A 23,161-nucleotide genomic window follows, 5' to 3' on the forward strand; every position below is an offset into this window, starting at 1 on the left:
TCACTGGAGGGTAAGGTACATTCATGCCACCGAAAGAAGGAAGGACGAGGACTCACTGATGACAAGGAAGGCTCTCCATTTGTGCAGACAAGGCATGCACAAGTCTCCGTATCGTAATGCAAATACAGATTTGCTTTCATCTCTTTAAACACTCGCTAGGAAGGTAACCAAAGCGGCTGCCACGAGGGAGAGAAGGGAGAGGACACAGGACAATTAAGGAAGTCAGCTCTGAGCATGAGGGGCTCTGAAGGGACATTAATGTTCTACATATTTACAAACTGCAAGTTTTTAAAGACCATCCCTAAAACTGAAAACCAGACTAACATCAGTGATCCTCCCTGCTGTGGCCTGGATTCTACAGAAGCCAGCCCTGAGACAATCACTAGGAAGAGGACCCCAAGAGACACTTGAAAGCAGGTGGGGAAGGAAGAAATCAAGCTGTTTCCTTTAGTACCCGGTTATTTAAATACTTTAGGACACATGTTCACATATTAAACCATTTGGTTACTAAGAACAAGGAGAATATGTCAGCATCCAAATTCATTTTTACTTAATTATATACAACAAATTTTCTGGGTTTTGATATTTCAGGTCAATGAACAGGCCTCAAGTCAAACAGTATAAGCTCATAAATGTGCTTGGAATAGAAATAAGTTTGTAATTTATGTTTATTTAAGAATCATGCCCAGTTTTATTAGTTCACAAGAATGAAGCTTCACTCTCCTGGCTGTTGATTACTGGCAAGCTCTGGCCACCAGGTAGATGGTCCCTATTCAAAAGGGGACCCTTGTTCCCTTGTGTGCAGGGTGCCAATAGGACAGTTACGATATAAAAGCGCGCGTGAGCTATTATACACGGGTACAAAGCCAGTCACCGCCGGTCCCATCAGTAGGAGCGAATGGCTGGAGGGACCGTGGCACAGTCTGCCTCATTCAAGGTTCTGTCAATGACGGGTCTGTACTCCAAGGAGACCTTAGAAAGAAAAATTGATAGTGAGACAACATTTGTAGAAAAACACAGAAACAGCAGTCTCTTATGCTCTTTTGAACAATTAATGATAAAACTGATTTGCAGGGGCGCCTGGTGGCTCAGTTGGTTAAGCATGCGACTCTGGATTCCGGCTCAGGTCGTGATCTCACGGTTCAGTTTGTTGAATTCAAGCCCTGAATGGGGCTCTGCCCTGACAGTGCACAGAGCCTGCTTGGGAGTCTCTCTCTCTGCCCCTCCTCTGTTCTCTCTCAAAGTAAAACAGACAGACAAACAAACAAAAAAAACCCCTAAAACATTGGCAGACAAATTTCACAAGCTTAAAAACACAAATATGTATTAGAGTATTTTTCACTAACAAACTCAAAAAGGATCTAAAAGTACAAGAGGGGACTGGCCATGTAAATTATGGTAAATCCATGTAGTAAAGTACAGCAATTAAAATAACAGTGTACAAAATTCTTGATGCTTTACACAAACACTCAAGAAGTAGGTGAAACCCTGCACACTGTCGTCCTTTATTTATGTTCAAACTATAGATCTACGTTTCTTCTACTCATATGTTTATACACACACTCACAGACAAAAGTGTATAAACATACATGCAAAACCTGAAGGAAATATTTCAGAATGATAATAATAAAGGGTATCTGTGTTTGGTGAACTTACAAATGTTAATTTTCTTTATTTTTGTACTTCGTATATTTTCTAAAATGAGCACTTATTTCTTATGTAATTGTAAAAAGTCTTGAACATTACTAAAAACAGGACTGTATTGAGAGAGGTCTGATATCTTTCTAAATAATGTTTTTAATGTTTGTTTATTTTTGAGTGAGAGAGCACGCACGCACAATTGCGAGAAAGTGGAGAGGGGGAGAGAGAGAGAAAGGCAGACAGAATCCCAAGCAGGCTCCGTGCTGTCAGCAAAGAACCCAGTACAGGGCTTGACCCCCCGAACTGTGAGACCAAGAGGACTTAACTGACTGAGCCACAAAGGTGGCCCCAGTCTGATATCTTTCTATACACTGTCAGAAGACAGGCTTCATGCAAAATTATGAGAATCACTGCCTGCCTGAAATGTCAGACACACTAGGCACACTCTGAATAAAGTGATGACAACGAAGCACGACGGAATCTCTAGCCGGAGACAAATGATTAAGACTATCCCTTCCAAGTCTGAAAAGCTTAAGGATAAACACATTGTAGCTTATTTAGGATTCTTAATGCCCAGGAGAAATGCCAAATGGGTGAATTATGCTTTGGTGAAGTCAGACTATGAGCCTTTATTGTACTCTCAGCTGGCTGTTCCTAGGACCCTGCCCACCTCGCCCTCTCCTCTCCTTGCTGTGCCCAGGCCGATGCTAAGGGCTGCACAGCATACCCTGGGTTCCCTGAGGCTGTGTGGAGGCGGTCCAGCCAATGGGAAGAAAGGGGTGTCTTCCCGTCCCACCTCCAACCCCTGATCTTGCTCTCAGCGGGCTCCAGAATCCTCATCCCCTGCTACCCAGGCTTGGGTGCTCACTCCCTGCCCAACGCCAAAGCTGCAGAAGACCAGCCCTTCTGAACCATTGCCCACGCTGCATTCTGCTCCCACACGGAAGCGGACTGACCATGTCTTTTTCAGCGGTGTCTCCAATCTGTCAGTGGTCGACTTAAATCCATGCTGCTTCTCCCAGTCCAGCATATGCTGAACTCTAAACATGTGGAACAGCCTATCTGTCAGCGCACATGTGAGTGCAGCATGTTCCCCACATACCTCCCCAGTCTTGACATCGACATAGGAAAGGGTGTGCTTCCTCCAGTGCTCCTCAAACGGCTTCTTCTGCTGCCCTTGGATGGGCTTAGAGTAATCATACTCGTCAATCCGCTCCTGAGGCCGGAGAAAGTTAAGTTTATTTCAGAAAATACCATTAACAATCACATTTCAAGTTTCTTATCACTGTAACAGTGATATAACCGGAAAATATGGCAAACTCATATGAACCCTCCTAGACCCCACCCAACAAGGAGGTGTCCGTCACTGACCGAAGCAGACCTTGTTCGGAGCTGGGACATTCCTAATCCGTTTTTCTACCCATGTCCCTTCACCTCTACAATTCCTAATGAAAAAAACCATTTTGTGTAGATCTGACCTAAAACAACACACAATATATAAAATGCAGTGCAACTGAGTCCAAATGCAGGTGGGATGGAGAGATGAGACATGTGGTCAGTCCTCCAGAGGGCCTGTCCACCCTGGGGCTCCCGGACAGGCCATTCCCTATTCCAGGGCCTCCACAGCACGGGGCCCAACAAGGGCAGAACCCACAGAGCCAGCAGTGGGTCTGCAGTGGCACCTTGAGTCCAGAGCTCCATTTCTACCACCAGAGGGTGGTGGGGTGCGGAAATTAGACTTATCTTTCGTGCACTTAAAAGTTGATCAAATACTTTGTCTTTCTGTTCTGTACTCTGGTAAATTTCATCTTCTTTCAACTTTTATTTAAATGCTTCAGTTTTAGCAATTATATTAAAATTTTGTTCAAAAACTCTCAAAGAGAAGCTGAATACTATTAAGGAATATCCTGCACATGGTAATGGATAAGACCTACAAGAGCCTCTTAAAATAAAACCAGGGGCTCATTCGGTGGAGCATGCAACTTTTAATCTCAGGGTTGTGAGTCTGAGTCCCACATTGGGTGTAGAGATTACTTAAAAATAAAAATAATTAGCTAAATAAAATAAAAACACTTGCTTCTGTTTCTGCTGAGTGAGGTGAGTGTGGTGGTGGGGAAAGGCAAGCAAGTGGGGCTAGCATCTTCTCTCTTTTTTGTTTATTTGTTTTGAAAGAGAAAGAGGAGCACGAGTGGGGGAGAGGAACAGAGAGAGAGGGGGAGAGAATCCTGACACAACGCTTGACCTCGCAAATGGTGACATCATGACCTGAGACGAAATCAGGAGTTGGGACACTTAACTGACTGAGCCCCCAGACACCCCGCCTTCCCCATTTCTGAGCACACACCTCCAGGTGAGCTCTCCTAGGGGGAGCAGCTGCCACCTGCTTCTCTGCTAAGACAGAATGAAAACATTCATCTCAGCCACACAAACTGCCAACCAACAGCCTGGAGAAGCTTCTAGTCCTCAGCAAATGTGACAAACGTGCTTAATTAATACGAATCCAATCTAATCCAGCTCCAGTCAGTGGAAGGTAAATTGACAAAATTTCACAGTTGACTGGTGAGCCTGTTACTAGCAATACTAAATACTGTCCTGGATCAAAGTCTGTCTGTCTGAAAAGTGGCTCAGGTCCTGCCAACATTCCATCCTGAACTCATGTTTGTTCCCGAGTACCCATTTCCTTGATGTTTTGCTGTCACATGCTGAGTGCTCAGTTCTGAAAGAATCTGCATAAAAATCAGGTCATTTAAAAAAAAATAGGGACCCAATGGGGTACTTGAGTGACTCAGTCAGTTGAGCATTTGATGTCAGCTCAGGTAAGATGTCTCGATGTCTCTGTCTCAGTTCAAGAGTCTGAGCCCCAAGTCAGGCTCTATGCTGACAGCTTGGAGCCTAGAGACTGCTACAGATTCTGTGTCTCCCTCTCACTGTCCCTCCCCACTCACACTCTCTCTCTCAAAAATAAACATTAAAAAAAACACATTAAAAATATTTTTTAAAGTGACCCAAGATGAGATCAAGTCTCAAATGATTTACACATCATTTTAAGTCAGTAAGTTAGCATTTTCTGGCAAAAATACTCAGACTGCAGAGTAACCTTTGACCAAGTAAACTTCAGGTGTGTTTTGCTCAGAGAGGCTGCTATTGGCAGCACAGATACAGTTCCAGAGAAAAAGGTCACACTGGTACTAAACACAGTGATACTAAAGCAGAAAAGTTATCAGGGAGGAAAAAAACACCCTTTTCAATTTACTTTCGGGCAAACTGAGTGAAATGCATGCAGAGAAAGCGCAGGGGTAAGGACTGAGCCATGCCAGGGGAGAGAAGGCACGGCGTGCACATGGGTGTATTGTGAAGGCACACCTTGTAATCTTCCCTGGCGTGAGCACCACGCGACTCCTGCCGAGCCTCCGCTCCATAAATGGTCTGAAGCGCACAGAGCATCAGGTTCTGCAGCTCTAAGGTCTCCACCAGGTCGGTGTTCCAGACCATTCCTGGGGACACACCAGGCACCCATGAGAGACAGGATCCAGGGAGATGGGGACCCCAGGCTGTAGCTGTGGGCGTGCCAGCGTCCACACAAACAGCAAAGGTGGGGTAAGTCAGCACCAAGTGGGATGGACAAGACCCTGAGGTAGCCTCCCTCGCTTATGCCTAGCACCCCAACTGTGTGCAGGGGCCCACGGAAATGCTCACCTCGGTCAAATGTCTTCAGGTGCTTTAGGTCTCCGTAGAGCTGGCTGATTTTCTCACAACCTTCCTGTAACACACTTCCCACACGGAACACTGCAGCATGATTTTGCATGGACTGTTAACAAAAGTATCATTTGTAAATCTTCAGTTCATATGAAAAAGCCATGCCAAGAACCATTACACCCTTTAGAATTTTGCTTTTTTAAAAAAGATTTTAAGAAATCTATACACCCAACATAGGGCTCCAATTCACAAGCCGAAGATCAGGAGTTGCACACTCCACTAAGCCAGCCAGGCAAACCTGCATTTCACTTTTTAGAAAGTATTTATATAAATTAAATTGAAAACCTAGGAATTCAGACTTCCTTATTATTGAATTTAGTTATTTTTACTTCTTTAAGTAAGCTCTATGTCCAACATGGGGTTTGAACTCACAATCCTAAGAGAAGAGTCACACGCTCTATTGACTGAGCCAGCCAGATGCCCCTGTTATGAAGTTTGTGAGAACCTTTAAGATCTATTTTCTCAGCATTTCAAATCTGCAACGAAGTGTTACTAACTATAACTGCCATGCTGTATAAGCTGCAGGACTTTCTTATTTTTTTTTTAATTTTAATGCTTTTTATTTATTTTTGAGAGACAGAGAGAGAGAGTGCGAGCAGGGGAGGGTCAGAAAGAGAGGGAGACACAGAATCTGAAACAGGCTCCAGGCTCTGAGCTAGCAGTCAGCACAGAGCCTGACGTGGGGCTCAAACCCACGAACTATGAGATCTGACCTGAGCCGAAGCCGGCCGCTTAACCGACTGAGCCACCCAGGTGCCCCAGGACTTTCTTATTTTTAACTGGAGGTTTGTGCCTTTTGTTTCTTTTCATCCATTTCACCTACTCCCTGTCTCTGGCCACCACCAATCTGTTCTCTGTACTTACTAGCTCAGTTTCTTGTTGTTTTTTGTTTTGCCAGATTCCACATGTAAATGGGATCACATATTTGTCTCTGACATATTTCACTGAGCATAACGCCCTCAGGGCCCGCCCATGTTGGCACAAATGGCAAGATATCATTTTTAATCCCCCAATGTTATATACATATTATAACATATACCTACATCTTCCTTCTCCACTCACCCAGTGATAGACATGTAGATTACTTTCATATCTTAGCTACTATAAATTATACTGAAATGAACAGAGAGAGAGAGAGAGAGAGAGAGCGAGCGAGCACGAGCGAATCCCATCCCAAGCAGGTTTTACACTGTCAGAACAGAGCCCGATGCAAGGCTTGAACTCACAAACTGCAAGATCATGACCTGACCCAAAATCAGATGCTTAACCAACTGGGCCACCCAGGTGCCAAATACTAAACATTTCCGACAGGCGTGAGGTAGTACCTCATTGTGGTTCTGAGCTGCATTGCCCTGATGATGATGTTGAGCTTCTTTTCATTATCTGTTGGTCTTCTGTATGTCTTATTTGGGGAAATGTCCATTCATTTGGGGAAATGTCAGCCATTTCTTAGGCTGTTTTTACACTATTGAATTGTAGGAGTTCTTTATATATTTGGGGATAATAGCCCCTATCAGATATATAATTTGCAAATATTTTCTCCCATTCTATAGGTTGCCTTTTTTGTTGGTTTCCTTTGTGCAGAAGCTTTTTAGTTTGATGTAGCCCCAACAGTTTTTTACTTTTGTTGCCTTTGTTCTTGGTATCAAATCCAAAAACTCACTGCCAAGACTGTTATTAAGGAGCTTACTGCCTGTGTTTTCTTCTAGGAGTTTTATGGTTTCAGGTCTTATATTCAAGTCTTGAATACACTTTTGAGTTATTTTTGTGTATGGTGGAAGACCGTGACCTGGATTCACTACTCTGCAGCCTTCCCAGCACCATGAAGGAGACTATTCTATTCCCCTGCATGTTCTTGGCTCTTTTGTTGTAATTAGCCATATTTATGCGGGTATATTTATGGGCTTGATTGTATTCCACTGATCTGCTGTTATGTGGCTATTTCAGTGTTTAGATTGCCACATCTTTGTGATACAGTTTGAAATCACGGAGAGAGATGCCTCCAGCTTTGTTCTTCTTCCAGGATTGCTTCAGTCGTTCAGGATCTTTTGTGGTTCCACACAAACTTTAGAATTGTTTTTCTATTTCTATGAAAAATGCCAATGGAACTTTAACAAAGATTGCATCGAGTCTGTATTAAGGAGCTTACTACCTGTGTTTTCTTCTAGGAGTTTTATGGTTTCAGGTCTTATATTCAAGACTGCTTTGGGCAATACAGAAATCTTAACAATATTCATTCTTCCATGAGCACAAAGTATCTTTCCACTTATTTGCGTCTTCAACGTTACTCATTAATGTTTTATAGTTTTCAGTGTATTGATTTTTCTCCACATTGATTAAATTTATTCCTAGGTATTTTATTTTTTGATACAATTGTAAATGGGATTATTTTCTTAATTTCCTTTTCAGAGGATTTATTTTTTGTATACAGAAACAACAGATTTTTATGTATTTATTTTGTGTATTTCAACTTTACTGAATTCACTTACTAGTTCTAAGTTTTTTGGTGGTGTCTGTGTCAGATCTAATCTGATATATCTGTAAATAGTGACTTTTACTTCTTTCTTTCCAATTTGTATGCTTATTTCTCTTTCCTGCCTACCTGCTCTAGCTAGGACTTCCAGCACTCTGTTGAATGAAGTGGTAAGGGTGAACATTCCTATCTTGCTCCTATGATAAGATGAAAAGCTCTTTTAGCTTTTCACCAGGGAATGTGACATCAGCCATGGGCCTGTCTGTGTGTGGCCTTGATTACATTGAGATACATTCCCTCTACACCTGCCTTGTTGAAAGTTTTAGCATAAATACATGCAGATGTGAAACGAATTTTTGATTCTTTTTATTAATTTATTTTATTTTTTAATTTAAAAAAAAAAGTTTATTCATTTCTGAGAGACTGAGCAGGGGAGGGGCAGAGAGAGAGGAAGACACAGGATCTGAAGCAGGCTCTAGGCTCTGAGTTGTCAGCACAGAGCCCAAAGTGGGGCTTGAAACCACAAAACGCGACACCATGACCTGAGCCAAAGTCAGATGCTCAATCAACTGAGCCACCTAGGCGCCCAATGCTTTTTTTTTTTTTTTTTTAATATTTATTTATCTGTGAGAGACAGAGTGCAAGTGAGAGAGAGAGGCAGAAAAAGAGGGAGACACAGAATCCGAAGCAGGCTCCAGGCTTGAGCTGTGAGCACAGAGCCCAACGTGGGGCTTGAACCCATGAGCAGTGAGATCATGACCTGAACCAAAGTTGGTCACTCAACCAACTGAGCCCTGATTAATGCTTTTAAAACATGCTTCTATGTTCCCATTAAGTACATGTCTTAAATCCACATATGTTCTTTAAAGTGGAACACTGCACTTAGGGAAGGCAGTTTGTGGAACTTGGCTATAATCTGTGATTCCAAGCAGACTTACTTCTGGGGCATGATGTCACTGAATGGTGGCAGAAAGGTATAAGGGTTCCACCTTCGAATTCCCAAGGAGACAGCAGCTCCTACAGTCTTGCCCCACCCTTGAGATCTGGTATAAATGTCCTGGGAGCAGCAGCTGGCCCCTTGCTGACACAAACTAAGACATGCTAAGATGATGAGGTGATCTGAAGTAAGGTGGGGTGGACGGTCATGAAGTAGAGGGAGAAGTGAGAAGCCTGGGAGCCCTCCCTGGTGAGCTCCTGGTTAAATACTGCAAAATCTCCTCGTGTGTCAAATCCCTGTACACTTTTCTTATTTAAGAAATGTGACAAGAAATAAAACTGAAATTTATTTTGGGATCTACCTTTGTTTCCTATCACTCACTGAAGGACCTTTTCATCACTCTTGAAAAGCCCCTTTATCCCATGCTAAATCACAGCGTGGGCCTGGGCCTGCTTCTGGGTCTACGCCACCGATCCAGATGTCTCCTTCTCTTCCAAGGACTAACACAGCTTGTTGGTTTAGTTCTATTTAACAGACATCTCATCTATTTCTCTTAAATGATACATAATTTAAAAATTAAAAGCACACCATCAAATGTCTTGGCTTTTCAGCAAAAGCAAATGGAAAAAACTATCTTAGAATCTAGTAAATATCAATTAAAACATTCTTTTATGTTCCTCAGGGCTCATGTTGTTATACTCTTTAGGGTTAGGTTTATTCAAGGTATTTTAAACTTTTTGGCTGTGTTGTGAGGATCGCTTTCAAATGGATTACTGCAGGAATACTGCAGAGCTACTCATTTTGGTATATGAATCTTTTATCCAGATGCTTTACTTCATTCTTGTTTTTATTAGTTTTCCACTTAACAGCTTCGAGTTTTTAATTGTATCAGTAAGCAATAATTCTGCCTACTCCTTTTCAGTATATTTCTCATTTCTTTTCTACCTCTTACTGTATTTACTGGAATCAGCAAAATAATTACTCCGTCCCCCAATTCAACTGTGCATGCCATGAGGGCAGGATTTTTTGTTTTGGGCAGATGACTTGGGCATCTAGAATACTGCCTGGCATACAGCAGATATGAATTCAGACGCTCCCTAACCTACACAGGTTTGAGCAATGATTTTTCTACTTTACAATGGAACAAACGTGATCTGCATTCAGAAAAACTGTACTGGGAATTGTCACCTTCTCCTAGTTCGCAGCGTGCAACAGGGCACACTCTCACGACTCTGGGCAGTGCTGGCAGCTGCAGCTCCCACTGAGGCTCCACAACCATCTGCACTTTTACACAACCACTGTTTTCACCTTCAGTACAGTACTCAGTAAATTGCCTGAGACAGACAACACTTCGTTATAAAACAGACCTCGTGTCAGATGGACTTTCCCTGCTGCAAGCTAGCAGAAGTGCTCTGAGCATGTTTAAGTAAAGACAGCTGGGCGAGTGTTCGGTTAGTTAGTTAAGTGCATTTTGGGGGACACAGCCCCATTGTAAGTCAAAGATCTGTACATGCCGTATTTGATGGGAATGCATCTAAGGCTTCCTATTTCAAAATCTCATGGACTCACCATTCCCATGCCCAAACAGAAGTTCCTACTATCCCGTGCAATGGTTACATCTGTCCTAGTTGGCCTCCAGTTCCTGATATCAATACTCCACAAAAGTCCTGCAAACATCACCTGACTGGTTTCCTTAAACACACCTCTGCCCTTCCCCCATGCTATCTGCCTTACCTTTCCAACAGCCTCCCTGAACCCCAGTCTCACTAACACAGAACCACACAGTCCTAGAAAAGTGAGCATTTGTGCTACTGGACTCCTTATCAGAATGTGACTAAAGCAAAGGGTGGCTTCTTTTTGGAAAATGCCTCCACAAATTGTTACACATTTCAAGTCGAAGAATCTGATGGATCCCTAGCTGCTTTACACTCCTTTTATTGATCTAACTCTGTGTTATCCAATGCAGTAGCTACAGGTAGTGATTTATATTAAATTGAAACTGAATAAAATTCAGTTCTTCAGTCACATTAGCCACATTTCACATGCTGCATCTACATGTGGTCAAAGACACAAGTTCTCATCCTCAGAGAATATGCCATCAGATCTGCTGATCTAGAAGGTAGATATTCTGACAACAACTAGTGTACAGATTGCCATTTCCTGCCAACACCCAGACTCCTCTCCCTGATTTTATTTAGCGGATTCAATGGTCCCAGTTTAAAGACATTTCCCAGAGTTGCTAGAAGCTGGGTGTGATTAGTGGGATTAATTTCTTGGTAATGAGATGTGCTGGGCTTTCAGGAAGCCTGGTATAAGGAAGCTCCCAGCCGGGACCTTCTTGGACTGTCCACCGTCCCTCCCCCTCAGGCTGTGACATATGCATGACAGAAGTTAGGGTCTGAGGGAAGCCACACGAAAGCACGCTGGGACACAGAAGCTGTAGTTTCTGCCCTGGGCCCTACCTCCAGGCTTCTGTGTGCAACGTGTCCTTTTGCTGTTCAGCCCAAGCCTGGCGCAGGGCTGTGGACACACCAGAATGCGTGCACGTGCTTACCTTCTGCATGCTGAGTCGTAGCTCTGATGTTCTTATGCTTCCATCAGCAAACCTCAATTTGTCAAGATTCATGACAGACTCTTCTCCAGCATTTGGTTTAATTGGGGGAACTTTATCTCCTTAAAAAACATACAAAAAGCTAGAATTTAATGGCTTTTAGAAAATGTACCCATAACCTAAGCTAACATTCGACCCAAGCCACCCTTTAACCGAAGAACATATTGACTTCAGGCTGTAAACATAAAGACAACATTTCTGGCAAGGAGGAGGTATCCAATAAGAAATCTCTGAACAAAACGGAAACTACTCTTCAGCTTAAACATTAGGTTTATGCAAAGAGGCCTTGCAGTGTTACTCCATAGAAGGGGAAACTGGCACCTTCACACAGTGAGCATTTCCAACAATTCTGCCAACATCGCCCACCCCCACCCCCACCTCATTCAGAGATGAGGGAGGGCCTGGCCAGGCACGTTTAAAACTCCCTTGCTGATTCAGACCCTTATATCTGTTTGCCTGAACCTCAAGATTTGCTGTTCTTGCTTTTCTAAAATGATAAATGCTTTGAAGCTTTTTAAAGGTTCCCTTTTGGGGGGGTGTATGTCTTGAAATGTATTTTCTTTAATAATGGGTAATAGGGGCAGAAGGCATGAAACACAGGAAACAAAGGTTTGCAATAAGTGCTCACAGCTGCCCTCTGCAAGGGGCCAGGGCACTGGTCTCCCGTGCAACCTGCCCCAGCTCTTTTAGGCTGGGTAGTTTCTTCTTCTTCTTCTTCTTCTTCTTAAAGATTTATTCATTTTTGAGAGACAGAGAGACAGTGCAAGCAGGGAGAGTGGGAGAGAGAGGGAGACAGAATCTGAAGCAGGCCCCAGGCTCTGAGCTGACAGCAGAGAGCCTGAAATGGGGCTTGAACCCATGAACCATGAGATGACGACCTGAGCCAAAGTCAGACACCACTGACTGAGCCACCTAGGTGCCCGTGGTTGCAGTTTCTTCTGCTTTTGTTTTTAACATTTAAAAAAACTGATCATTTACCAGAATTATTTTTCTTTAGGTGCAGAGTTCTACAAATTTTGACAAATGTATGGATTCCTGTAACTATCAAAATTAGGATCCAGAATTAAGGTTTAAACATTTTAATGTTTAAAATATTTGTAATTGGGAGGATGTAGCGATGCTTTTCCTTTCCTTTTTTTTTTTTTAATTTGAAGTATAATTACCAATTTTGGTATAGAGTTTTGCACATTTTGCCTCAGAGTTGCACAAGCTCCACCAGGAGCAGAATGGCAACCACCAAGCTGTGCCATTCCCTAGTTGTCTCTTCCATGATGTTATATAAATATAATCAGATGGACATACCCTTCCAAGCTTAGATCATACAACACGGTATGTTTTGAGATGCACTGTGTTGTTGCATGTAGGAATAATTTATTTCTTTCCATGGCTAAGTTAAAAAAAAAAAGCTTTCTTAAAAAAGTACACTGATCCTTCAGATATAAAAGTACAAGATACTTGTTTTTTCTAACAATATTATTAAATTAGATTAATTAGAATATTAAATTGATATTTAAAAATATTAAATTTGTTTTTATTTTAGAAAGAGAGACAGAGAAAATGAGTGCGTGCATGAGCAAAGGAAAGGAGCAGAGGGAGAGAATCCTGAGCAGCTTCCTGCTGACTTGGAGCCTGACGTGGGCTCAATCCCACAACCCTGGGATCATTAACTGAGCCGAAAGTAAGAGTCAGATGCTCAACCAACTGAGCTACCCAGGTGCCCCAAAAGTAAAGATATTCTTATAAAACTTCCTTTTTCTCTTTCTCAAAGGGAACCTTGAATTTTCTGCTTTGTTCTAAGATCTGATTTCAGGCTTCACTGCTACAGTGAAATAAGCATTAGATTTGGTGCCGGATGAGGCAGGTTTGACTCCTGCCTCTGCAGCAAACACTGGGACAGGCCCCACCTCTGTCCTCAGCCTGGACGTGTAGCCACAGCAAGGGAGAGGGTGTCTGAAAAGGTCACTGCCTTCTCCTTACACGTATTCGCTAACCGCAGGTGTAAAGGGGAGCGCGGCGTGGCAGACTAAGAGCCGTGTGTAAGTAGTGGGATAGTAGGACTTTCACCAAATTAAAATCCACACGGAAAGCTTCTGTGCAGTAGAAATAGCAGAATACTAAACAGTTACCGCCAATGAAACATAACGGGAAGAGCGGGGACCTGAGGGCCCAACACCCTTCCCTTGGGAACTGTGTTTTCCCCTCAGATGTTGTTCTGAGCAAACGGGCCAATGTAATCCCCTAGACCCTTGAAGGTCCACGCGACAGTACGTGCCTGTTCACAGTGGGGCTCACCCTTCGAGCATGTGGCATTTTTTCCCTCAGAGAACCAATTTAAAAGAACACAATCACTGACTTGAATCCACTGTACCAATACAGGGAGAGATGTGACCCAATCTTTGGTTCTGTGTGCATTATATCTGCCCTTTTCACTTTAATAGGTTATTTATATTTTGTTTAGAAGAACCTAAATTACTTTTCCATAAGTACTGAAAACTTCTCTATCGTCATTCCTACTGTTTAAAATATTTCACCGCAAGAAAGTCATTTGTATTGAGCAGGCAACTATGTGATAACCCTCCCCTTAAAACAACTCCCTAACAATGACTTTTCTAAGCAGGACATAAGGACTATAGAACAGAATCTGACCCAAACCAGTTTACCTTCTTAATTGCTAAGACCTCACCCACCCTGTGTCCAGCCTCAAGCCTATTACCATATAAATCTCTGAATTGCTCTATTTCCTCGTGTATAGAGGGTGAAAACATACTACCCCTCCATGATCACTAAGCAAATTTCCAAATATGAATCACGACATGGGAACCTCTCGCACTCTGAAGCAGCCTGGCTGCTTGGAGAACACACATACCAGGTCTGCAGGACTCTGCGATACTCAGTGCACACGCCCGGCCAAAGACAACCAGATCCAAGAGGGAGTTCGCCCCAAGACGGTTGGCACCATGCACGGAGGCACAGGCAGCCTCCCCACAGGCATACAGGCCAGGCACGATCTGATCCTGGCCGTTCACATGCCTCAGAACCTGTGGAAGGAAGACTGAACACTTAGGAGCATGGTCTGCACAAGCCTGCTTCCCGGCAGCAGGGCATCTGCATGCAGCGGCAGAGGAAGGAGCGCCAGTGAAGACCGGATACACTCTCACCTACACGGAACCCTCTGACTGAGTCAGCCCAGGCTCCGCCCTCTGTTCGCAGACATGCAGCCACCCCAGGCCAAGAGAGGTCAAAGGATCCCACGTGGCAGCACCCGTGATTTCAACCCCACACCTACTGCTCATGAGAAACCTCACTCTCCACCTCGAACCGACCTCCTACTCCCTCACTGACTCTGGGTTCGGAGGAAGGGAAGGGAGTACGGCAGACTTGAGTTGTGACTCAAACCCTTCCAGCCCATTACCCCTCTATGAACATAACCCCCAGTCACCTTGCCAAGGGGCAGGCCAAACAAGTTAAGAACCAAAAAGCTCTGGATGAACTGCAAACACCTCAAAGGTACTTTTTGTAAAGAGAATACAATCTACAAGGTCACAGTAAAGGTAACAAGAGATCGTATAGTAGGATATAACATATGATATAATATGTAAACTAGAAAAGCAGTGATTTGCATCTATGACTGTCTACTATGGAGGGATCAATAAGTTATCAGCAACTACTCGTCACCAATGGAGTGAACGTGACAACTGCAAGGTGGCCTCGCCCCCCGCCCTCTGGCAGCAGCTACTCAAGGCAAGTGCAGCCTGTACAGCACAGTGCTTTCTGAGGACAACACCGGTCTTCGCTAACCAAGCTCACAAGGGACAACCGTATCATTCCTGCCCTCTTTCCCATGGTGGAAGGGTCTTGGTTGGGTCACCTGCCCCTTGTAGTTGGTGGGAATGCCGCCCATGTTATAATGCACGGTGGGAAGGACAGGGATGGGCTCTTTGGTGACGTCCACGCCTGCGAAGATCATGGCCGTCTCTGAAATGCCAGGCAGCCGTATGGCCAGCTGCTCCGGGGGTAGGTGGTGCAATTGCAGGTAGACGTGATCTTTTTCAGGCCCGCAGCCTCTGGTGGAAAAGGACATCATGGTGTGAGGCAAAGAATGGTAAGTATAGGAAATGTGAGACTACAAGTTTCACATTTTTTTTATGCTGTACAAAGTTTCCCGTCACCTGCGGTCACCCATTTTCACATCTTCTGTGAGCGCCTACTCTGCCAGGGCAGACTGCAGGTGCAAGGACACAGCCAGAACCTGGACAGACCTCCAGCCCTCACTGAGCTCACACTCCAGTCCTGGGAAGTCACAATTTGCTGTTTTCCTTGGTAAATGCATTAGGAAGTCCTTTTAATGCAAATACTCCAAATATAAAATCTCTAGAGCCTATAACATCAAAGATTTGAGAAGGTTCACTACAGTAAGGCAGCACTGACAATGAAGAGCCTAACACTGCTTCAGTGAACAGGAGCTCACACACTGAAGGTCCCGAAACGTGTGGGTCTCCAAACAGCATCAAAGGCCCATATGCTAACGTTAGGTTGTGGGCATGTGTGTCTTGCTCCCTCACATAGAAATGTCTGTCTCTATCACAACTCTCACACACACAATCGACGTTTCACAGATTTGAGAGAGACTGACGTCAAACCAGCTGAACTTCCCAAAATGCAGGTCTTTAGAAGGATATCATAAATCGACAAACAACCGTCAGAGGGGAGGAGAGGTGACCTACGCAGAGTCGGGTGGGGTAGGTGGGGTGCTGAAACTCACAGAAGCCACACCAGCCTATGTGCATATGTAGACACGAGGATAGCAGCCACCAAAGAGAGAGGAGGGTGTGCATGTGTGCGCGTGCGCTCAGACACTTTTGGGGAGAACGACACAGACCTTCCTTCACGGATCTCCAGAGTCATGGACCGAGACACGACATCTCTGGACGCCAGATCCTTTGCGACTGGGGCGTATCGTTCCATGAACCTTTCGCCTTGACTGTTAATGAGAATGCCTCCCTCTCCACGGCACCCTTCTGTAATGAGACAGCCAGCACCATATATACCTGCAAAGAACCAGATTAATTAGGTGATTATAACCTAACAATTGCTAGGTCAATATTTCACAGGCAAACTTTTGTTCCAATACAGTTTTGGGGATAGAAAGGAAAAGGGTATGCAAGGGGCATGCTCACAACAGAGTAAGACAAAGGAAAGGTTAAGGAATAGTAGGAAGTTTTAACAACAAAAAAACACCCACAAAGCAGCAGTGAGGAGAAAGGTCAGCTGCTGTGGTGACAATGCAGCTTGGCTGAATATTCCGACTTCAACAGCTTTTCAGCTTTCTGCACAACCAAGCATACATTAAATATCTCTGGTTTTGTTTTAATTGGAGAAGGTCCTTTTGTAGCATGAAACTGTGACTAGGTAAGAAAAACCAGCTTGGGAAATTCGTATCTCACTGTCCCTTCAACAAGGAATGCCAAGCACTTGAACTTGAAGAGGGAGACGAACACCTCTGTCAATGTGATCTGAAGGCTAACACTGTCATTACCACAACAGAAGAATTATCTTGCTTTAAGAACAAGAATGCAGGGGCGCCTGGGTGGCTCACTGTCAGTTAAGTGTCCCACTTCGGCTCAGGTCATGATCTCAGAGTTGGTGAGTTTGAGTCCCATGTCAGGCTCTGTGCTGACAGCTTGGAACCTGGAGCCAGCTTCAGATTCTGTGTTTCACTCTCTCTCTGCCCCTCCTGGGGCACCAGGGTGTCTAACTCCTGATTTTGGCTCAGGTCCTGATCTCATAGTCTGGGAGATGGAGCCCCGAGCCATGCCCCGAGCTGACAGCATAGAGCCTGCTTGGGATTTGCTCTCTCCTTGTCTTTCTCTCCCTCCTCCTCTCACATGTTCTCTCTCAAAATAAATAAACTTTAAAACAAACTAAACCCCCCAAAACCAGTAATTTAAAAATTACCTAAATCATTTTTTATTTTTGTCCCTGCCAGAGCAAAGAGAAAAGGCAGGTCTGGTTCTTTAGCATGGTGGGATGCTACTACCACGAAGTAGAGTGTCCCCTCAGTTGACAGGTCAGAAATGCAACCAAAAAGAAGTCCAGAATGAGACTCACCTTTCCCAAGAGGCAATTCTGTCTCTCCAATTCATTTCTGAATAACGAACTCTCTTACACCTGCACCTGCAGCCTAGTCCTTCCTTCTAAGCCCCACACTGCACACGTAACTAAGGACCCAAGACGAGCTCACTGTGCCCATGACTAGCACCAAAGTCATCAACATCTCGGAGGGCTGTGTCTGCCATAGCTCGTCCGACTCTATACTCTACTGGACAGCCTGATGTCTCCCTCCAACACTGGAATGTGCCCAAGCCACAGCTCTGGTCAACAGTGCTCAGGAGACACTGATGAGCACCTACTATGTGCTGGGCACTGTGAACAGCGGCACTTGTCCCCGCCTCCAGGAGCTGACAACTGAATTGGGGAGAGGGACACTGACCAGTCTTTCCATAAAGCTCCTGGAGCAGGTGTCGTCAAGGCTAGGTGGTGGCCTAAACCGCCCTGGGAGAAACGGAAAAAACTTCCTTGAGCAAATGACAAGCTGGGTTCTGAAAACGTCTGTGTGTGTGGAACTATGGGGGGGCATGAAAGGCATGAGCCCCGACCCCATGAAAGTGGTCCCATCCTACCTGTGGGGTGAAACTGAACGAACTCCAAGTCCTGGCAGGGAAGGCCGGCCCTGGTGACCATGGCAGTGCCATCACCAGTGCTGGTGTGGGCAGATGTGCAGCTGAAGTAGGTGCGTCCGTAGCCTCTGGAAAACAGACAGGCCAGTACAGAGAAAGCAGTGACACACAGTGTCCCATCAGGACTGCCTTTCTAATGGCACCAGAGTGGACAGAGCAGTCCAGCAGCACCGTGACAGGCCCCGTCTGGACACGCCACCTGGGCAACTGGGGCAGGAGCCTGAGCGGCAGCGGCCGAGCGCTTCCTGCTGCCTGTGTGACTTCCCTGAGAAGCATATGCTACTTAGATGCTGAAATTTTTACCATTTGTGGACTCACTCTTGTAAAGGGTTAAAATAACAGACGGACAATGCAAGAAATGTAACTTAGTTATTTTCGTCACCTGAAGAAACAGCACTTATCTACCCCAGAAATCAATATAAACACAGTATCCAGTAAAGCAAAAGACAGGTTAGGCCAGGACATGTCACGTGACTCTCCAGACCTGTTTCCTCAAGGGTCCTCGCAGGTACAAGCTGAAGACAGATACTCCCTCACCTACCTGAGGCAGGTGCTGTGATCATCCCCGTTAGAAACATGAAACTGAGACTGGCAAAGCTTATAACGCCCCTGAGTCAGGTCACTGCCCATGACTATGAATTTCCCTAGTGCCTCCATTTTTCTTTTTTAAAGAAACCCCAAGACCCAACTTTCCTACAGAGAAACTAAATACAAGTTATACTCCTACCCAGTAGCTACAACAGTGTTCTTTGCTCTTATGCGATGGATGGACCCGTCTTCTATGCATAGTGCAATGACACCACGGCATTCCCCATTTTCCATCAGGAGATCCAAGGCAAAATACTCTACAAAATAGCTGGTATCATATCGCAGAGACTAAAAAACACGAAAGAAAAAATAAAGGATCCCATAGTTTCAATGCATTTAGGGTGTTAAAGTAACATTTCAGCAATACTGCTCATACAAACAAGTTAAAGGCCCTGATGTGACGTGTAACAAATAGACAGAGCAAACCCTGGGTTGCAAAAGAAGCCACAGACTTTAACTCGCATCAGCCCTAGTGCGATACAGACTGTTGTAGAGCAGCATGGAAGGTACCCTGCTCTGGGCTGTCTGATCGGACCGTAAGGACACACACACGTCCTGCCTGCCAGAGAAGATGCTGCGGCTGCTCAGTGAACGTGGAGGGCTCTCACAAAACTGCCAGCTCCCCAACACGACACACGGTACTGCTGGGTGGGCAAACCCTGTCACACATATGTCAATGCACTCAGCCAAAGCTGCCACCAGTGTTCTAAAATTTGCAAATCAATAATCTGTCCCCATGAGAGCAAGAATTCAGAATACTGATTATTATGAGTCAGTTATTTAGAATGCTGATTATCTGGCTATGCCAGAGTAGGCCCCAATCGTCCAGTAACTACTGTCTCCCAAACCTTCGTCCAGTTTGGACACTTAAGTATTAAATCAATCAGTTCAAGAACTGAGAGGTGCTGAGTGATAAAATGCTTGTTCTCTTCTTATATTTTCAGTGAGGCAGATCAACTTAATTTTTTAAAATAGACACTTTTCAGATTAACAATCACTATATACATCATGCCAAGTTAGTCTGCTGTTTACTAAGCAACCCCCGGGGCTGACATGCTGACCTTCTGACCCATCCCCAGGCTGTCCTGTCTCTAGCTCCTCACCATATGCCCGGCCTAACCAGACCATGTCCTGTCACCCCGTGCACCCAGGGTGGCCTCACCCTTCCATACAACGTGTGCAGCAGCGAGTGGCCAGTGCGGTCGGCCACACAGCAACACCGATGCGCCTGTCCGCCCTTCCCAAACTTGAGGCTCTGTCCACCAAAAGCACGCTGGTAGATCCTCCCATCTTCAGTTCTGCTAAATGGCATGCCATAATTCTCTAGCTGTGAAATATAAAAACAAACACCTAGTGCCTTGAAGGAATCAGGATATTCATCGCTAATTTACACTAAACAATTTCAACATAACCCTGTAAACCCCAAACCAGTATGTTCTATAAAATATCAACACTTCAGAGAATGAGAAAAACTTTGTTACTAAATGAACTGAATGGTTAATGACAGGAAAGATTTCCCTGGTTGCCGTCAACTTGTTGCCATTCCTGGGCCTGGGCCGACACATCTGCCTCGACCTGTCTTTTCAACCAGAAATGGACCATGTGAAGACACTACCTCTACCACAGAAGCAGGGGCCTGCTCGGTCATGTAGTGGATGGCATCCTGGTCCCCCAGCCAGTCGGAGCCCTTCACAGTGTCGTAGAAGTGCCACCTCCAGTTGTCCTCCTCCATGTTCCCCAGAGCAGCATTGATCCCTCCCTGTAAACACAGAGCAGACTCACAAGGTACACAGGGGAGCCCTGCACCTTCCAGGCCCAAACCCCCTTCACCCCCTGCCCAAAACTGGGTTCAGAGAAAGCCAACTAATTTCGACAAAATGGCCTGTAAGGGACCTGACCACAGTCCAGTTACAGGACCGTCCTCAGCAGGGAGTCATGACAGATGCCACCCCTCACCTCTCTCAGCCTCAGTGCCCTCACCCATGAAGGGACATGAAGCTAAACTCGAGAGCTGCCTGGAGGGGTGAGTGAAGTTATACATGCAGTGCTCACCCCTCCAAACCCGGCACATAAAACATGCTAAACAACCCTATCTGGGATGACTTTATGACAACATGTTCCCACCGGCATTACGGACATGCGTCAAAGACAAGGACGACTATCAAGGAATACACTCTAAACTCAGAGTCACATTCCTCACTGTGTCTGTCTCTTAGAGTCACAGGGACCAATAACACTTACACGTTTCCTCCCCAACTTAAAACTGATTACTCATCTCTTTTTGACAAGAAAAGGCACATTTTCTAACTTCCCTCTTTTTTGCAAATGTTCTTCAATCACAGCTTTTGAGTCACTCAGATCCATGCAGGAATTCTTTTCCCACTTGGTGCTGCTGTGCCTTAATTTCCTATTATGTTTTAGTTACCAGGGAAAGAGTCACTGGCACAAAGCCAGGAACCCTGTAACAAGACATGCAGCAAAAGGTACCAAGTTATTTCCTCCTCCTTCTCCAACCCCTACGCTTCTAAAGCCAAACATAATCCTAATAAAAACCGTTAAGTACCAGAGTAGTAGCAGAAGAGAGAAACCTAGTTTAAAATAACACAAAATACTTGGCCCAGTGCATGTGTACATGCTATTATTTTATTGCTACCATTAGTAAGAATCAGGGCCACAGACAGCTAGTCTTCCAGGAGTACCAAGAAGTAAAATTCGGTTTTTTTTAAAGTAATCTTGGGACGCCCGGGTAGCCCAGCCGGTTGAGTGTCAGACTTGATCTCAGCTCAGATCCTGATCTCAGGGTTGAGAGTTCAAGCCCTATGCTGGGCTTCATACTGGACACTGAGCCTACTTAAAGAAAAATAAAAAGTAATCTCAGTGCCAACCCAGGGCTCTAATTCATGACTCTGAGATCAAGAGTTGCAGTCTACCAACTGAGCCAGGCACGCACCCCTCTAAAAGTACACTTTAGACTCTACCAGGCCCCACCTGTCTTATCCTTCCCCTAATTAAACCTGATTTTCTCCAGAACCAGCATTCAAGTTAAGCTACCCATTTCTTACTTTTTATTAAAATTGTACTATATGAATATCCTATTATTTCTTATTATTTATTATAATTATGTCTACATCCATTTTTCCTTTTAGACACAAGGCAATCTTCAAAGGTATTATTTATTTTTCAGTTTACAAAACATAGTTTCAGAACAAAGTATCTGGGAGGCTAAGTCCCTAAACAATGTCGTTGGACACTGAATACAGGCTACAATAACACAGTAATTACAATACAGTAATTAGGGTAGCTTTTACCAGTTCCTAGAAAATCACCCCATACTCTGCTATCTCCATGAGGAAATATGTTCCAAAAACTGGAAAAGACAGTCCAATATGATTCTAGACTACTACCCATATACAACCTGCATACTGCCTATAGTGTGCCAAGAAAGAAAACAAAATTACAAAAATCACTGTGTACTTTTTCATCTTACTTTTATCTTCTTCCCTAAATTTTGAGCATTTAAAGGCCAATGTTCTTCTGTCCTGCACATTCACGCCATCACCAAAGCTCATCATCATCACACTTAATGAAGCCCACACCTCAATAAGGCTCATTAAGGCACTGAGGCTGCATCCTGGATGCAGCAGTAAACATGAGATTCAGGGCCAACCGAATGAAGTCCAGACATAGGCTCATTTCAGACTGGGAAAGTACAGAGAAGACCAACCATGATGGAGGGAGGGAGGTGCTCAGAGAAGATCTGAGTGTGACTGGAGCAGCACAGAGTGACTCTGGCAGTGAGGGTGGAGGCAGTGTCGGACCCACGCCCCCAAGGCAAGTAAGTGGGCACGAGGGACAGAAAGAGACAGGAGCGCGGCCGGAGTGCGGTGAGGCCTGTGGCAGAAGACTGGGCGCTGCTGCGCAGGCATCAGAACCTCTAAGGGAGCCCCTTTCCCTTACCTGGGCTGCGACGGTGTGTGATCTGGTCGGAAAGAGCTTTGTGACGCAGGCTGTGTTAAACCCGGCCTCAGAGAGGCCAAATGCAGCTCGCAAGCCTGCCCCGCCAGCACCTACTACCACGGCATCAAATTCGTGGTCCACTACTGGGTACTGCGTGGAAATCTGGAAAGGAACAATTGGCCGGTCAACTACTTTCACCTATGCCACACACTGGACTGTGGGCGCAGCGCAAGACCTCAGAGAGAATGGAAGAAACGACAAAAGAGCAACCAAAGTGCAGAGGGGTCTCCACCTGTGCCAGGTGGAGCATGTGGGCGGCACCTCCCACACTGACAGGACCGAGACACGACCCGACGAAGAGGAAGCACACATCCTAGCACCTTTGACATCCACCGTGAAGAGAACTGCTAAAAACAAGAGGTACAGCCTCAAAGCAGGGAACCACGGAAGCAAAGGAAAGC

The 23,161-nt window shown here is 44.9% G+C and overlaps 1 protein-coding gene across 2 annotated transcripts in view; it reads right to left on the minus strand.

The window, feature by feature from the left end:
• Positions 1-527: 527 nt before the first annotated feature.
• The window catches only part of SDHA (succinate dehydrogenase complex flavoprotein subunit A), a 31,165-nt gene continuing 8,531 nt past the window's right edge, over positions 528-23,161 (minus strand). For both annotated transcript variants that reach the window (XM_029941132.1, XM_029941133.1), the window contains exons 3-15: positions 22,701-22,862; positions 20,359-20,502; positions 19,906-20,070; positions 18,883-19,031; positions 18,099-18,223; positions 16,298-16,466; positions 15,287-15,482; positions 14,285-14,456; positions 11,362-11,480; positions 5,338-5,449; positions 5,005-5,135; positions 2,744-2,857; positions 528-972 (exon numbers count right to left, since the gene is read on the minus strand). In XM_029941132.1, the coding sequence (XP_029796992.1) occupies positions 886-972; positions 2,744-2,857; positions 5,005-5,135; positions 5,338-5,449; positions 11,362-11,480; positions 14,285-14,456; positions 15,287-15,482; positions 16,298-16,466; positions 18,099-18,223; positions 18,883-19,031; positions 19,906-20,070; positions 20,359-20,502; positions 22,701-22,862 (1,845 nt within the window). In that variant the 3' untranslated portion in view covers positions 528-885. The remainder of the gene's footprint in view (positions 973-2,743; positions 2,858-5,004; positions 5,136-5,337; positions 5,450-11,361; positions 11,481-14,284; positions 14,457-15,286; positions 15,483-16,297; positions 16,467-18,098; positions 18,224-18,882; positions 19,032-19,905; positions 20,071-20,358; positions 20,503-22,700; positions 22,863-23,161) is intronic.

The sequence above is a fragment of the Suricata suricatta genome, chromosome 6, assembly GCF_006229205.1.
Source record: "Suricata suricatta isolate VVHF042 chromosome 6, meerkat_22Aug2017_6uvM2_HiC, whole genome shotgun sequence".
Lineage (NCBI taxonomy): Eukaryota > Metazoa > Chordata > Mammalia > Carnivora > Herpestidae > Suricata > Suricata suricatta.